We start from the raw sequence: 15,785 nt of genomic DNA on the forward strand, positions 1-15,785 counted from the left end.
TTTATTTTTAAACAGAAACATTGTTTACTTCATCTTGAGAGATTACAAGAATCACAAAAGGTCACTATACAGATACCACAGGTTAGAGAGATTGTACTCTTTTCTGGATAAAGAGCATAAATCCAAGGGGTTGAAAATGACTTTCTTTAGATGAACTAAATCACATTCCCACATAATCCTTCTCCTCTAATGAGTGATTGAGAGCTATCTTAACCTCCTGTTCTGAAGAGTGAAGGGAACTGGAGAAAACATAGCTCGTCCCTTTTGTGACTTGCTTTCTGGAACCTCTTTTTGCATTATATGAAAGTTTCTTGGTAGAATACAAAAGTTACCAGTGGAAACAGAAGGTTTTCTGTGTAATACTCTCAAATGAGTTGCCACAGAAGCAATAAAATAAATGAAAATTTAACATGAGCACAAACTCTAGGAACTGTAGAATTACAGATCTGTGTATATTCTTGGACAGTGTATTTTAGAATTTTCTTTTTTAAATCAGTGCTTAAGTTGATCTGTTATTTATTTTGGAACGAGATCACTCTAAACATCGTCCTTTAATTCTATAATTGTTTCTGAATGTGATTCTTCAGTCCAAACTAAAAGACCCAAAGATCTGTGTTCATTGCCCTGACAGAATGTTTATTGAGTATTGTAAGTAAGTAAGTAAATAAAGTATAAATGGAGATGAACTCATAGCCTGGTTGTAAGCACTTTGGCAGAAATTAAAAAAAAAAAAAAATCGTAGTCATTGTTTTCAGGGAAATGTTGGAGAGAAAAGTTGGAGAGAAACTTGACTTTTTTTTTAACCAGGCAACTTAGATGTTCTCTAAACTAAAATCTGTTTTTGTGAATTGCTCACTTTTTTTATGAGAGAAGATAGAATCTCTCTCTGAAAATCAGAGAGAATGCTCCATGATTGCTCTCTGGCCATATGGTCATCTTAATTATTTTGAAGGATCTCATAAGTTGTAGCCCAGTTTCCTCTTAAGTTAGTTGTTTTCTGAGTAGTTTGGAAATTAAAGAGGATTCCTACTGCTTTAGGTAATTTAGTTTTCACTCTTGGTTATGTGATAGATTGATTATTTGTGCTGTGTTCGGTCTTTGTTATTCCTTGGAATTCCTTTGCAGATTAGTTACTAAGCTTTCAGAGAAATTGGATAAACTTCTGTATTTAACAATTTCAAGAAGTTTAATGAGAAAGTGTCAGGTTGAAGCGTTGCCTGAAAGTTACCCCCTTCCTCCATAGTATTTTTTTTTGAGACTTGTTTTTAGTTGTATATATCATACTATAAGTATTCACACATTTATTTTAAAATTCCAGTTCAAGTTACCTACTGCCCCTTTGTTTTATTTATTTGGATTTGACCTTTTTTTGACTGTGGTCTAGTTAGTATTTTAAAAATTCTATTCTGGTCATGTGTGTTTAAACTAGTATTAAAACAGAAATGTTTATTATCAATTAATAAACAAGTATTTGCTGTTGTCCATATTCACTTGAACCACAAGTTGGAAAATAAGTATGGCTTTTACAGTTACTCAACTAATGTTCTTAAGTAGCTGGTCAAAAAGGTGGCTGTTGCTTTTTTAATTGTTGCTGGCAATAAATTGCCTTGGAAGGTTATAGAACTCTCATTAGCTGGTTACAGAAAAGTAGTTTCTGGCCGTTGCTGATAGAAGCACACCAAATTCTGTCTGCTCTTAGTTTTCATGTAAAATAACTTTAATAAAAATTTAAAATTGGTATTTAAAGTTTTAAGCCATTGAGAATATTTCTTGATGTGTTAATAAGTATGGTTGGTCATTGCTTCTGACTTTGTAAAGATTGAAAATGACTTGTTCTTTCCCTAGTTTTCTTCCTTTTAGTTCACAACAGAGAAAGAGCAAACCAGGGCAAAGGAAAGAGCAGATTATGGAGTGTAGGTAGTTAATCCTCACACTTCTGTCTGTGTTAAAGAGGATTAGTTGTTGCATGTATACAGATAATAGCTAAATTTATGAGCATATCTTAGAGAGTTTTTATTAATTGAAATAAAAGAATTCTTAAAATACACCAAACTAATTTATCAAATGACTTTTCTCCCCCAGTTCTGTAGAAAATGTTCTCAAAACACTCGTGAAAAGCTGCCGCCCGTAAGTACCTTGTCAATTTATAAACCCTTTTGTCATTTCTGTGGGCTCTTCCCTAGCTTTGGTATGCTTTGAAGAGGAAATAAAAGTATAAATAGTTTCTGATGTTGAGATGTTAGTCACTGGGCACAGCAAGTCATTTTAAACTCTTGAACTGAAATTTTCAGGTTTTATTTATAAATTTAGAAATTTTTAAGTGGTGTGGATATCTATCACCCATTATAAAGAATGACAATTTACATATAATCACCTTTTTTTAAAGGTTCTAGATTACTGTTATTTAGATCAAAAATATTTTTCAAAATGAACAATACCAAGAAGGTTGTCCATATATTTTTTTCTAGTTCTCTTTCATTAGAGTATTTGATTTTAACTATCCCATATTCTGATGTTTAAAGATGAATATACTTAGAATTTAGTTTTAATTAATTAAAGTCCAGTTCTCTGGACTTGAAATATTTTCTGATTTCTTGTTTATTAGCTGTTTTAAGACTACTTATTCCGCTGTGGATACAGGGAATTCTTTGGAATGGAAATCTCTGTGTTTATCATATGCTGTAATATGAGTTAAAGTTATTTTATAAATCAGATACTTGCTGCTGATCTACTCCACTACTCAATCATGGGCAAATGTATTTTTGGGATATAAAATGTCTCCCTTTTACGAGGCTTAAGATGTAACTTGATTCACAAGCCACCAGTGAGCAGTGTCATTGTGTACTAGGCAATTACTCTCTTGGCCTGTGTTTCCTCACTAGAAACTTGATCATTACTGAGGTACTCACTGGTTCTTGGGTTATTGTGTAATCATAGGACACCAAGCTTTTTAGATTACTGGCTAATAAGTTGACTCTGAAAATTTAGAAAAGGGAATTGACGTATGCCATCTTTGAAGGCAGAATATGTTCTGCTTTTCTTTTTAAATTCTAACCTATTGTACAATGACCTAGCATATAAATGTTTGATACAAGAAATGTAATTTTAACATCAAGTAATGAAGTGTGATTCTAGTGAACATAGGTTTATAAACAGTGTAAGGGATTTGAAAGGGTTTTGTAGTTTTTTGGCCCTACCCAAATCAGAATTCCTTGTTTTGTTTTGTTTTGTTTTGTTATTTTAAATCCCTTAATGGGTATTTGAAAAATGGTACATGGGTCCTCTGCCCATGTACCTTCATTTTGTGTGTATGTGTGCAAATATGTGTACAGTTTAGGTTTTAATTTTGTAAATCTCTAGCTCATAGCTCAAGAACACTCCTGCCCATTTCATAGAATTGTGCAATGTTTAAGCATGTAAGGCTGGATCATCTAGTCCAGTCCTGTCTTGTATACTGGACTTTGTGGTCCAGTGAGGGTAAATGATTTCTCCAGATGAGTCTAGGAATTGATGTTCTCTTTCTCACTTCACTGATTATCCATTTAAAAAAAAAAAAATGGACTGAATTTATATAGACTAGATTTTTTTTCTGTTGTAATTACATAGCACACAGGAAGAAAAAAATATAACCATGTTTAAATTTGTAGGTGATTTGGATGACTTTGTATTTTATCTGAGTTTTATCAACTTTGTAGCATTTTTCTAAATCCTACAGACAAGAAAATTTACCTTATCCTAAGTCTGTTGGGTGTTTAGTATAGAGTTGTTGAAATGTTTCCTTATAGGCTAACATGACATTTGTAATGTGTGAGGTATCTTATGAAAGCCATTCCCCTCATTCCTTTTTTTTTTTTTTTTTTTTTTTGTAGGGCTTTTAGCAGTGATCAGATTCATGAAAGCCTTTTTTTTTTTAATTAGGTATTTTCCAGCAGATGCAACAGCTGAGATGCTAGAAGAATGGAGGCCTTTAATGTGCCCTTTTGATGTAACAATGCAAAAGGCCATCACTTATTTTGAAATATTTCTTCCTACCTCCCTTCCTCCAGAACTTCATCATAAAGGTTTTAAGTAAGTATTTACATATCTTGCACAATTCTAGAATATAGAAGGAAATATTGATATAGGCAGACTAGTAAAGTAATAGTAAGTAAAGAAAAATTTACTTGAACTCAGCCATTATGTTTATACTTGAAGTGTGTGAAGGCTAAAACAATAAATATAAGATTGTAAATAGAGAATAACGCTTATACGTCAAACAAAATAAGATGAGGGCTTTAATTTAAGAAATCAAGAGAGAAAGAGTAATAAATTAAAAAAGGAATGGAATTTATTAATAAATAGGCAGTGATAGAAATGTTAAATTGCGTAGAGTTTAGGGAAAGGAAAGTGTTTTCCTAAAATTTGGTTTTAACTCTCATAAGTAGTTTTCTCTTCAGTCCTTTTATAATTTTTTTGGTAGTCTTTGCACCATTTTTAGGAACTGGGATGAAAAAAATTTTTTTAGACTGTACTTTTAAGAAAAAAGATAAAGGACTGAAAGTATGAAAGTAATTACCATTCAGTGTTGTGGGTTCGTGCTTAGTTTCCCCCCCTCTCTCCCGTTTTCTATTTTATTTCTGTCAAGTCGGGAATTTTGTGTATAGCTGTATATTTGGGAAATTTTAATTTTAAAATTCTAAAAGCTTTTAGTTTCTTTGACATTTTTAAAGATTGGTTAATAACATTCAAACATTTTCTTGCCCCTATATTCTTTTCTATTTCCTTGTGATGGTTTCCCCCACTGTAATTTAATTGCACCTAGGACTTTGTGGCCCATTTCTTTTGTGGACCATTTACTATAGTGCTAGTTAAATGGCGTAATTACTAATTGGGTTATTAAAATGAGAAAGTAAGGGAGAGTTACAAGAACATATAGTAGCAGGAAAACATTTAATGAGAAAGGAAGAGGAAGGAGTAACTTATAGACAGTATTAGGTAGAGGTGGACAGTAGTTACTTAACAATGAAGTAGAAGTATGAAATTACTCTTTACAACATAAATAAATTGGGAGGGGAATATTCAGACAAAAAATCCTTTGTTACATTAAGTTTGTAACTTTCAGTATTATTTTTTCTAGGTTGTGTAGTTATCAGTAAGAATAACAGATTAAAATATACAAAGGATACTTGGCTTTGAACCATTTTCTATAATTCACTTGCTACTCATAACATTTTTCTTCTTCAGACTTTGGTTTGATGAATTAATTGGCCTTTGGGTTTCAGTGCAAAATCTCCCACAGTGGGAGGGGGTGAGTATCCCATTTTTCCTCCTATTCTTTTTAGTTTGGAAATACATGAAATCATTTGATAAGTAACTTCAGTTCCCTAGACGTGTATGTTAGCAGTGTTGTATTCAGTTTTTAAAATTGTATTTGCTGTAATCTAACAGAAGCAGACATTTCTTTATTTTGATTTTGTTAATATGTAGAAGTATACAAATATAATGGGAAATGCATGAAACCATAAGACACTGTTTCCTTTTGTATCCTCACTAGCACAGTGCTGGACACATAGTGCATGTTTTCTGTATGCTTATGGATTAAAAGTTTTTCTGTTTACATTGTAGATAATGCTTTGTCATTTTCCTTTTATAAGTATTTCAACTGCTGTTAATTTTAAATGGGTGACAGGAATCAGAACTTAAATTTGGAGATTTAAAAAAGCTAAGTTATAAAGCATATGTTAAATCAAATTATGCTAATATTGATATTGCTGAAAAGAACATATGAAGAAGCATGACTGTGCCACTTAAAAACAACAACACATGTATTTACTTAATTATCTTTCTTTTTTTGTTTGCTTTCAGCAACTAGTAAATCTCTTTGCACGATTGGCTACAGATAATATCGGGTACATAGATTGGGATCCATATGTACCAAAGGTAATTAAGTACAACTGAACATATAACATATAATAGCACTGCCATCACTTTTATGTCTTTAAGAAGTGTATTTTGTATGCTAATTCCTAGCTCCACATAAAATATTTTTAGACCCATTAATACAAACATAACCTACAGGGTAGATTTTCAGAGTAATTTTATTTTCAGAGTAATTGGATCATATCAAGATGCCAAAAAATGTGTGATTTTTGTTTTACCTATGTAGGACATAAACTATAAATTTCAGAATGAATAATACAGAAAATACAGGGTGTCAAACATTCATACTTTCCAACAAATTTTGTGCTTGGTATTTGATTGCTATTCTACAGTCTTCACCACTCTTAGATCACATTATATATTTCCCTAGATTAAGTGAAATTAGAATGTCTCTAGGTGCAGTGTTCTTAACAGTGCATCTTCTGTATTGCTTCACCTGCAGTAGAATCACCTGTGGCACTTCAGGAGGGCTGAAGTGGGGCGTCCAGGTGACGCAGGTACACACAGTGACAGCAGAGCAGGGCTGGGGGCCAGCAGGAGGCAGGCGCCCTGTTTGCTTTGCTTGAGCGGTCGTCATCTGTTGCTGGCCCATGGAAGCTAAGGAGGAGAAGTAATTTTTTCCCACTTTTGGGCCCTCTATCTGTTAGTAATGACAGATTTAAAATATAAATTTAATTATATTAAAATGTAATTATTAAATAACAGATTAAAATGAAAATTCTTGAGGGGAAAATCAAGTCAGTGTTAAAATTTAAAGAGGGAAAGGAATCCACCAGCAGACATTTTTGTTCTGTGCATTTAGAGAGGGAGAAAGGAGTCAAAACATTTCATGTTTAAATTCAGGTGTCTATGTTTTGCCTTTTTATGTTTTACTATATCTTATTTGTCTGTTTTTGGGGACATGGATATAGCAGCTTTATATCCTCATGCCTGTGACCTTAGTGTCATTTTTAAAAGTATGGATATTTTTATATAATTTTTCAAGAATAAAACAGATTACCAAGCAGTATGTAACTTGCTTTAAAAATGACCAAATGAGAATACATCCAGTAACACCAGTATACAACATGTAAGTTATTTAAGGGAAGTTATTTGATAACTCTATGTTTATTTTTAATTTTTTTAAAGATATTTACAAGAATTCTGAGAAGCTTGAACCTCCCAGTGGGAAGCAGTCAAGTGTTAGTCCCAAGGTTTTTAACAAATGCCTATGATATAGGACATGCCGTGATATGGATCACTGCTATGATGGTTTGTAACACAGTTTATTTGTTTTATATAGTTCATCTAAATATTGTGTTAACCATACAAAAATTCTTTATAATCTAGTGAGTCTGTATTAGTGGCTCACTTGGTCTCTTGATTCTTGGATATTTTCAATCCCAGAATGTAGTCATATGTAACATTTATAAATATCCATAACTAGTGGACCCTAAAACTACAACCACAGTTTAGAATTTTGAGAAATTCAAAAGGTCTGTAACAGCTTTACAGACCAGGAGCCAGACTCATAGATAAAAGGTTATTCCCAAGGTCAAATTGAGAATGATAAAGGTAAGATTATAACTCCAGGCTCTGCACATGCTCAGTATTAATGGATTTAGTGTAAATACATTAAAAACATAAAACATTACACTGAGTACCAAGCTTACTAACAAAGTAACCTAGTGAAAAGAAAAACATGAAGGATTATTTTACTGACAGCATTGATAGAAAGTGAAAGTATATCGTGCTTGGATTTTAGCATCATTCAAATAAGACTATGGAACAAAATTGTCATATTGCTTTTACAGATGTCTCTTTCTTGAATTATTATTCTATGATATTTTCTTCTATAGTATGTTGTTGTTTGGTTGGTTGTTTTGTGTTAGTTTCTTTGGAAAAGGCAGAATGCTTGTGAAAAGTTTGGCTCTTCCATTTTACTGTAAGATTAAAAGAAAATTTAAGCTCCCTGTTTTTGCTGTTTCATTATTAAACAGAGGGGAAAATCCCATTTTCTTTATGGTGTTAAATAACAGCAAAACTCTTAGATGTTTACTATGTTACGTAATTAGTTGGAACTCATTTTTTTAGGAGCCACTGAATTAGATGGTTATTATCAGCCTTATTTTAGTTAATAGTCTTTCTAACACAGTTGTTCTCACTGGCAGCTTCATTTTGTGTTGAATATTGAATATAATAAAAATCAACAATGATAATTATGTTAGAATTTTTAAAATTTTGTTGTGGAGTTGTTATGGTCTCTTAGTAGTTGCCCTGTTCTATAGTGGGAAATGTGAATGTGGATTTCATTTCATTAGGAGGACAGGTTTCTAATGTGCTGGCATTCTGCCTTCATTGTGCTGTTTCTTGAAAGAAGATCAGCCTGAGGCAGATAGGAGGTTTCAAGGCCTCAATCCCCAGGGATGTTCAACTTGATATAAAAAGAGCACTAGCTTTTTTCTTTTCCCCCCAAGTTGTGTTGTTTGGTTTGTTTTGTTTTAGCAATAGATTAAAAAATAAATTTTTCTGTTGAGTCAAAATGTGGTCACATATAACAGATTTAGTCATTTGAACGTTTACATTTAGAAGTAATAATAAAATATTTTAATGCACTTTTATAAATCTTACCTTATTTCCTGAAATGGGAAATTCACTTCTTGAATCATTTAGGGAATGTTTTTTATGCCTGATGTTACCACTCTTCGTTATTTTAAAATGATAAATCTTAGTGACGAAAGATATTAGAATTGTATAAGAGTAAAAAATACTGTTATCCTAAATTGAAAAATATGTTTTCAGTTTTTTAAATTTGGTTTCAGTAAGTTGTCCTTATTTTTAGTAGACCGTTTTGTGTCAATTTGTATGAAGTTCATTGAGGAGTGTCTTTTACTCCTATTTGGAATTGACTTTTGTCAGCAGGATGAGTATGAACCACATTAGAGATTACATGTAGGCTTGGGTCTAATAACTCCTCCAATTTTACAGTATAATGGTTACTGTATGTGGTTACTGATATTTTTACTCTTATATCTGAACAGGGTGGACCAAGTAAGCTAGTGCAAAAACACTTGGCTGGTTTGTTTAACAGCATCACATCTTTTTACCATCCTTCAAATAATGGGCGCTGGTTGGTGAGTATGTTCATTTTTCACTCTAGGTTTTGGAATATTTTGAGATATGGTCACATGTAACTATTACCTATTATGTACCCTGTGAGGTGTTTTCTGTCTTTCATATAAGCTTAATGATCAAGTTACTGTGTTCAGAGAACATAAATAAACTAATACAATACTGGTGTTGTTAACTGGTGACAGAATGCCACATTCTGGCAACAAAATTGTAACAATAATGCCACGGACTCATTTTTTCAGTTTTATTTATGTCATTTTTTTTTTAAGATGTCTGGTTAAAATGGCTTTTCATGTAATGAAAGATTAATGTGGTACTGGAAGTTAAAACTGAAATGTAAAATATATTTGTATTGATTATTATCAATAGTTAATGGGTAAGAGTTTATTCTGTCTAGATATCCTGTGTAGGTCTTTGTAATAAGATTATAAAAGCCATTATTTTAAAAATCTTACTTGGGAGGGTACAAAGGAACCATGAATATCTATCTGGGAGATAGAACCTACTTCGGACTTTTTGTTTCTGTGTCCCCAGAACAAGTTAATGAAACTACTTCAGCGGTTGCCAAACAGTGTTGTACGAAGATTGCATCGTGAAAGATATAAGAAGCCTTCTTGGTTAACTCCTGTGCCTGATAGTCATAAGCTTACTGATCAAGATGTTACAGACTTTGTACAATGCATTATTCAACCTGTTCTCTTGGCTATGTTTAGCAAAACTGGTAGTTTAGAAGCAGCCCAGGCTCTGCAGAATCTTGCACTCATGAGACCTGAGTTAGTAATACCCCCCGTCCTTGAAAGGTAAGCGTAGTTTTACGTGTTTGTTGATGCCTCAGTGGGAGCTACAGTTATGCTGGTTATCCCTTCCCTCTGCTCTTATGTTCTGCTTGGTGTTCTTTTCGGTGGCTTCTCTATTGCTCTATTATATATGTCCTGGAGGAGAAGTAAGATATTTTAACCTAATGATTGGTGACTTCATAAAGGTTTATTGGGGAGGAAAAGAAAATTGATTGACATGATATGGATAAAATAAGTATTTTATATTATTGGCACATTTTAGTTACTGAAGTTTTTGCTCATAAATGTCTGGCTGTTTTTTCATTAAAATGTGAGTGTCACAAAATTTTGAGAACATAGCAATGAAAATGATTTTGGATTTCTTAGAACCAGTGACATGGAAAGTTTTTTTATTTTCTTTATTATTTTCATATACTGTATAGCTTATGTGGATTGTTTCCACGGGGTGGACCTTACTGCATTCATTTTGTTTCTTATGCTGAAACAGTAACAAAATAGTTTTCCATTTGTCTAGTCACTGTTACAACAGAGGCTTGATGTGTTTTGGAAAAGCGAGCTACTGGACTGTTCTGAGTGTTTTGAGAGCAGATTACTTCAACCTTCTGTTACTCCTCTGCTGCCTGAACTTGAGCTTTATGATCCGTCTCTAGATGTCTTTGTCAAAAGTAGAAGGTTAGCTTTTAGAGCCCAGAAGACTCTAACAAATTGAGTTCCATAAAACTCAGATTTGTACAAGGTCCATATTGGGAGAATGCAGATGACAGTCTATTTTCTGACTCATTGTTGAGATAGGACAATTGGTCATATTTACTTGGAGAAGGGTACCCTGTTACAGATCTTACCCAAAATGGGGCTTCATTAAATTCGAGTTGTTTATACTCTCTTGCCCTGTCCTCATTACCATAAATATTCCAGTTAGGTTGTGCCTCACTTTCTTGCCTCTCCTGTTTTTGCACGCACATCTTATTGTGTGCATGCAAAACTCTTTCAACACACGTAACTTAATTAGGAAATGGGATGGAAAAGTTAGGTGGTTTCTACTCTGATTTCAGTCCCCAATGTTTTTTGCTGCTTGGCCTCCATGTGGTAGCAGAAGCTAACAATCAGTGTCAGATCTCTTGATGCTCCATTGAGAGGAGGGACTAGCCTGTAACAAGGGACTTGAGTTGCTTGCATGGTTAAACTTTGAAGTTTAAGGAGTTTTGTTTTATGTCAGTGTTTTCCAGTTGATGAATTACGAATAGACACATTTTTTTAGAAGGAACAATTTCTTCAGTTCTCAATTTTGGCACAGATTTAATAACAGCACATTGAGTGGTGTGTGCTTGACCAAAGTAAATGCTTAATTGACAAAATTGACACTGCAATGTCATTTTTTGAGACTCAATTGTAATTCTGTTCTGTGGCATGACTACCTTTTTTTGAAGTTTTTTTCTTTAAAAATGCAAAATATTTTTAAAAGTTAAAATATAAAAACATTTTAGGTTCTTAGTTTTACAACTCATAAAGACAACCTTTGTTAAAGAGTTGGTATGATTTCTTTATCTTTTAAAATAATAGGTGTGGCTCTTATTAATTCTAGTTATGAAGCCTCCCTTGTTTCCTGCTTAAGATGAAATTTCCCATATATATATATATCTTTTATGCGTGAGGAATTTAAAAATGACTGCATTTTAGATTTTTCCCCCTGTAGGATAGATTCTTAAAAGTTAAATTGCTGAGTCAAAGAGTGACTTGAATGTCTTGGGTCTTATATACTTAACTTAGCATTTATCTTACTCCTCTCAAATTATTCACTCTAATGTCAGGAATATTCTCATATATTTCTGATAGCCAATTTCCCAGTTTAAAATACCAGTCCTTTTAAAAGTATAAAATAGAAATTTCAGAATTTTAGTAAGGTGGTTTTTCCTATAAAAGGAAAGAGAGGAGTAGTTTGTACTTGTTATTCCTGGATTCTAATAATGACCATCCTGTTGAAATGTGGAAATGGATTAAGACGGTTCAAATAATGCGGAATCAACTGGTTTATGTCCTTTTTCACTGTGGAAATTGCATGAGGAAAGATGGGGAGATAGCAGGAGTTTGGGGGGACATGTACCTTCCCTTTGTTTCCTTTATATGAGTGATTTGGTTAACTTTAAGGGCAAATACTCAAAATATCTGCTAGCTACAAACCTTTAAACCAAAATACACTTTATGAATGTATTATACTTAATATATCATGTATGGTTATCTGTGATAGAAATTTTTTAAAATTCTCTTTTCAAATTGTAGAACATATCCTGCACTAGAGACTTTAACAGAACCTCACCAGCTCACAGCTACTTTAAGTTGTGTAATTGGAGTGGCCCGCAGTTTGGTATCAGGAGGCAAATGGTTTCCTGAAGGTCCAACACATATGCTACCTCTATTGATGAGAGCATTGCCTGGCGTGGATCCAAATGACTTTAGTAAATGCATGGTGAGTATATTTGTGATTCTGTTTTGTATCTAAGTGAGAACTGAGGACATCTGGTTAATTTTTTTTTCAAATATTCATTAGAACATAGTTCAATGTAAAGTGGTTAATGATAACAGAATTATATCTGTAGATGTCCAAGTTTACATTGGTGGATGGTTAATTGATCTCTATAACATCTTCCTTCATAAGTAACTTGCTATAACCTTTATTCATTTAATGATTATGTGACGTTTTAAAGCCCATTATATAAGGTCCGGCAGAAGTAAGGCCTTGCTCTGAGTGTGATTGGTAGGGTATTAGTATGGGTGTAATAATTTATAGTTTAAATTTGAACATTTCACCTACAATGTCATGTAGTGTGCTTGAGTGTGATATTGTTATGTTACTGAATTGCATGCTTATGATTTTGAAATAAAATGGGGGTGTTATTTATGCCAGACCCTGTATGTTAGTAGTTTTCCTTAAGCAGAGACATTAAAAATGATAGCATATGATCATTTGCACTTACCTTCATCTACATTGGTGACAAGGAGGCATAATAGAAGTTACTAGGTATAGAATCCAGATCCTGGTTATATACACATCTCCTGACATTAATCATCTTCCCTGGTCTCTAGCTTCTGCATTAGCTAATTTACCCTTAGTTACCATTACATTTTTAGGAGACGGGCAAAGTAACCTCTCAGTGACAAAAGGTTGAAGAACCCTGTGCTTAAATCTAATAAATAACTATAGGAAAATAAATGTATTATACTTTCATTACTGAAGTAACAGTTGCTTCATTTTGAGGAACCTAAGTGAAAAATTTACAGAAAGACCATTGTGGGATTCCCTCAAGATAATTTATTTGAGTAGGTTTCAATATGCATGTATTTTTGAACTAGAATTATCTAATCAATGTTAAATTTGTTGCATCTTCCTGCAGATTACATTCCAGTTCATAGCAACGTTTTCCACTCTGGTGCCTTTAGTAGACTGTTCATCTGTACTACAAGAAAGAAATGACCTCACAGAAGTAAGGATACTTCTTGGTTATAAAGGAATTGGTTAACTGAGCTCTAATTCTTATTGTATATGCGTAGCAATATTTGCTAGTTTAAAAGCAACTTTGGATAGGTGCTAACAACTTAAAATGACTGTTTTGGGACTACATGATGTAAACGGAAGGCCATGTCATCTTGGTTATTTTGACGTTCAGAGGTATATTTCAGTTTGCCACTTTTTAATGTTTTGTTAAGCAAACATAGTGCTGTTTTGCTTTTCCATTTTCTTATGTTAGTAATAAATCTGTTGAGGGGATTGGCATCTAACGAAGAGAGATTTTCTTTGTTACTCTCTGGTTCTTTTACAACTGTTTTCTTTACTGTAAGCATACTACTACCTAACTTTTGTCATTTGGATGTTTAAGTAGGGAGGGATAAGCCTTTACACGGACACCAGAAGTTTGAAACAGTTTGAAAAATGTAATTGGTAATAAAAATGGCTGCTTGAGCTCTGGTTTGGTCCTTATAAAATACATTAATTTTTATTTTGGTTCCTGGAAAGTAATAGATGAGTTATTCTAAATTGATACGTGATTATGTTGCTATTTCTCACACTACACAATATAATAACTTAGCATTATATTTACTTAGTAGACCATGTTTGAGTTTTGTTTGTTCAGAGAAAAATATCAAAGGCTGTTTTTATTTTTTCTCCACATTAATGCTATAGGTGGAACGAGAACTGTGTTCAGCTACAGCTGAATTTGAGGATTTTGTCTTACAGTTTATGGACAGGTGAGTATGTACCTCAGACCTGCCCTTTATCAGAATTTAAAACAATGATTGTTCTGTCCCAGCAACTTTAGTCTCTTGCTGCATTGGCATCCTCTATTTAACAACTCCCCAAGGATGGTGCTTCTGCAGTTATACAAGGACAATTGATTTGTGAGCCCTGTGCAAATTCAATAGCCGTCACTTGAACAGTTATAACAATAAAGGTTATCTAGTCATCATTAAAAATGTTAAACCAGTTTTTAGTTGCTAAAATTATGCTTTCTTTCTTTCCATTATTTAGATGCTTTGGACTTATAGAAAGCAGCACATTGGAGCAAACAAGAGAAGAGACAGAAACTGAGAAAATGACTCACTTGGAGAGTTTAGTAGAGTTAGGTCTTTCTTCTACATTTAGTACAATCCTCACACAGTGTTCCAAAGAAATATTTATGGTAAGAATACATTGCTACAGAAAATTAAATTCCAGTCTTGTAATTTTATTCGAAGTTATAAAAATAATCTACTTCAAGTATATATATCAGTGCCAGTTTATCCTTTTCATACTAAAATTTGAAAACAGCATACAGTTGATGCTCATTATTCACAAAATCCATATTTGCAAATTTACCAATTGGCTACAATTTATTTGTAACCCCTAAATCAATACTTGCATTGCTTTCATGCAGACATATAAGAGTGATAGAAATTTGAATTGTACATGTTTTCAGCTGGGGTCGAATAGGTGATACTATGCCTTTTTGTTTCAGCCCTCACACTGTAAACGTGTTCTTTTTGTGTCTGTGTAGTGCCAGGTTTTTTACATTTTTGTTTTTTCTTGGTAATTTTGCTGCTTTTTAAAAATGGCCCCAAAAGCAGTTCTGGAGCCATATCTAGTGTTCTGAGTATGAGAGAGCTGTAATGGTCTAATGGAGAAAATAAAATGTTTTAGAAGAGCTTTGTGCAGCATGAGTTATAGTGCTGTTGACTTTTGAGTTACCTGCTAATGAATCAAGAATACATATTTAATAAGGTGCCTTTAAACTGAGACATATTAACACAGAATTCATCGTTTGATGAAAATTTACCCAGAGCCTTGTAGGAACTTAATCCTATGTTTCCCCTAGGAACAAGGGTTTTACTATCTAGCAAATTAGTATTTGTTCTTTATTTTTTTTTTAAAAGTATTTTATTTATTTCATTTTTAGACAGAGGGGAGGGGAGGGAGAAAGAGAGGACGAGAAACATCAATGTGTGGTTGCCTCTTGTGCACCCTGCACTGGGGACCTGGCCCATAACCCAGGCCTATGCCCTGACCGGGAATCAAACCGGTGGCCTTTTGATTCGCAGACTGGCACTCAATCCACTGCGCCACACCAGTGAGGGTGCAAATTAGTGTTTAATAAGTCAGAGCTCTCAGCAGCTTTATAGAATGTAAATACTACAAACAGCAAGAATTAATTGTAGTTTTAAAGTTTGTAATTAAATACAATTTGGGAGAATAGTCTTGGAAATTGTTTATGTCATAACTTTGTAGAAATTAAATCCTTATAATAAACATCTGGCAAATTATGATGAGTGAGAATGTTCTCATATTGTGTTTTGTAACACTCATTTGATAATTGATTGATATCTTATGTACAGTATGGTCTTTAAAATTACGTGTTTTTTCCATTTCTGTTTCTTTTCCCTTCATCCGAGATTATGACTGTGCACTTTATTTATCCTGATGAAAAGCTA

At 33.2% G+C, this 15,785-nt stretch overlaps 1 protein-coding gene across 1 annotated transcript in view; it reads left to right on the top strand.

The window, feature by feature from the left end:
• Positions 1 to 15,785, top strand: part of PSME4 (proteasome activator subunit 4) — an 84,488-nt gene that overhangs the window by 26,967 nt on the left and 41,736 nt on the right. The window contains exons 4-14 of the mRNA XM_054575446.1: positions 2,083 to 2,127; positions 3,919 to 4,068; positions 5,224 to 5,287; positions 5,845 to 5,919; positions 7,048 to 7,170; positions 8,940 to 9,032; positions 9,565 to 9,830; positions 12,105 to 12,291; positions 13,217 to 13,306; positions 14,005 to 14,069; positions 14,350 to 14,500. Of these exons, the coding sequence (XP_054431421.1) occupies positions 2,083 to 2,127; positions 3,919 to 4,068; positions 5,224 to 5,287; positions 5,845 to 5,919; positions 7,048 to 7,170; positions 8,940 to 9,032; positions 9,565 to 9,830; positions 12,105 to 12,291; positions 13,217 to 13,306; positions 14,005 to 14,069; positions 14,350 to 14,500 (1,309 nt within the window). The remainder of the gene's footprint in view (positions 1 to 2,082; positions 2,128 to 3,918; positions 4,069 to 5,223; positions 5,288 to 5,844; positions 5,920 to 7,047; positions 7,171 to 8,939; positions 9,033 to 9,564; positions 9,831 to 12,104; positions 12,292 to 13,216; positions 13,307 to 14,004; positions 14,070 to 14,349; positions 14,501 to 15,785) is intronic.

The sequence above is a fragment of the Pteronotus mesoamericanus genome, unplaced genomic scaffold (assembly GCF_021234165.1).
Source record: "Pteronotus mesoamericanus isolate MK-2021 breed Mesoamerican mustached bat unplaced genomic scaffold, CSHL_Meso_final contig_291, whole genome shotgun sequence".
In the NCBI taxonomy this organism is placed as follows: Eukaryota; Metazoa; Chordata; class Mammalia; order Chiroptera; family Mormoopidae; genus Pteronotus; species Pteronotus mesoamericanus.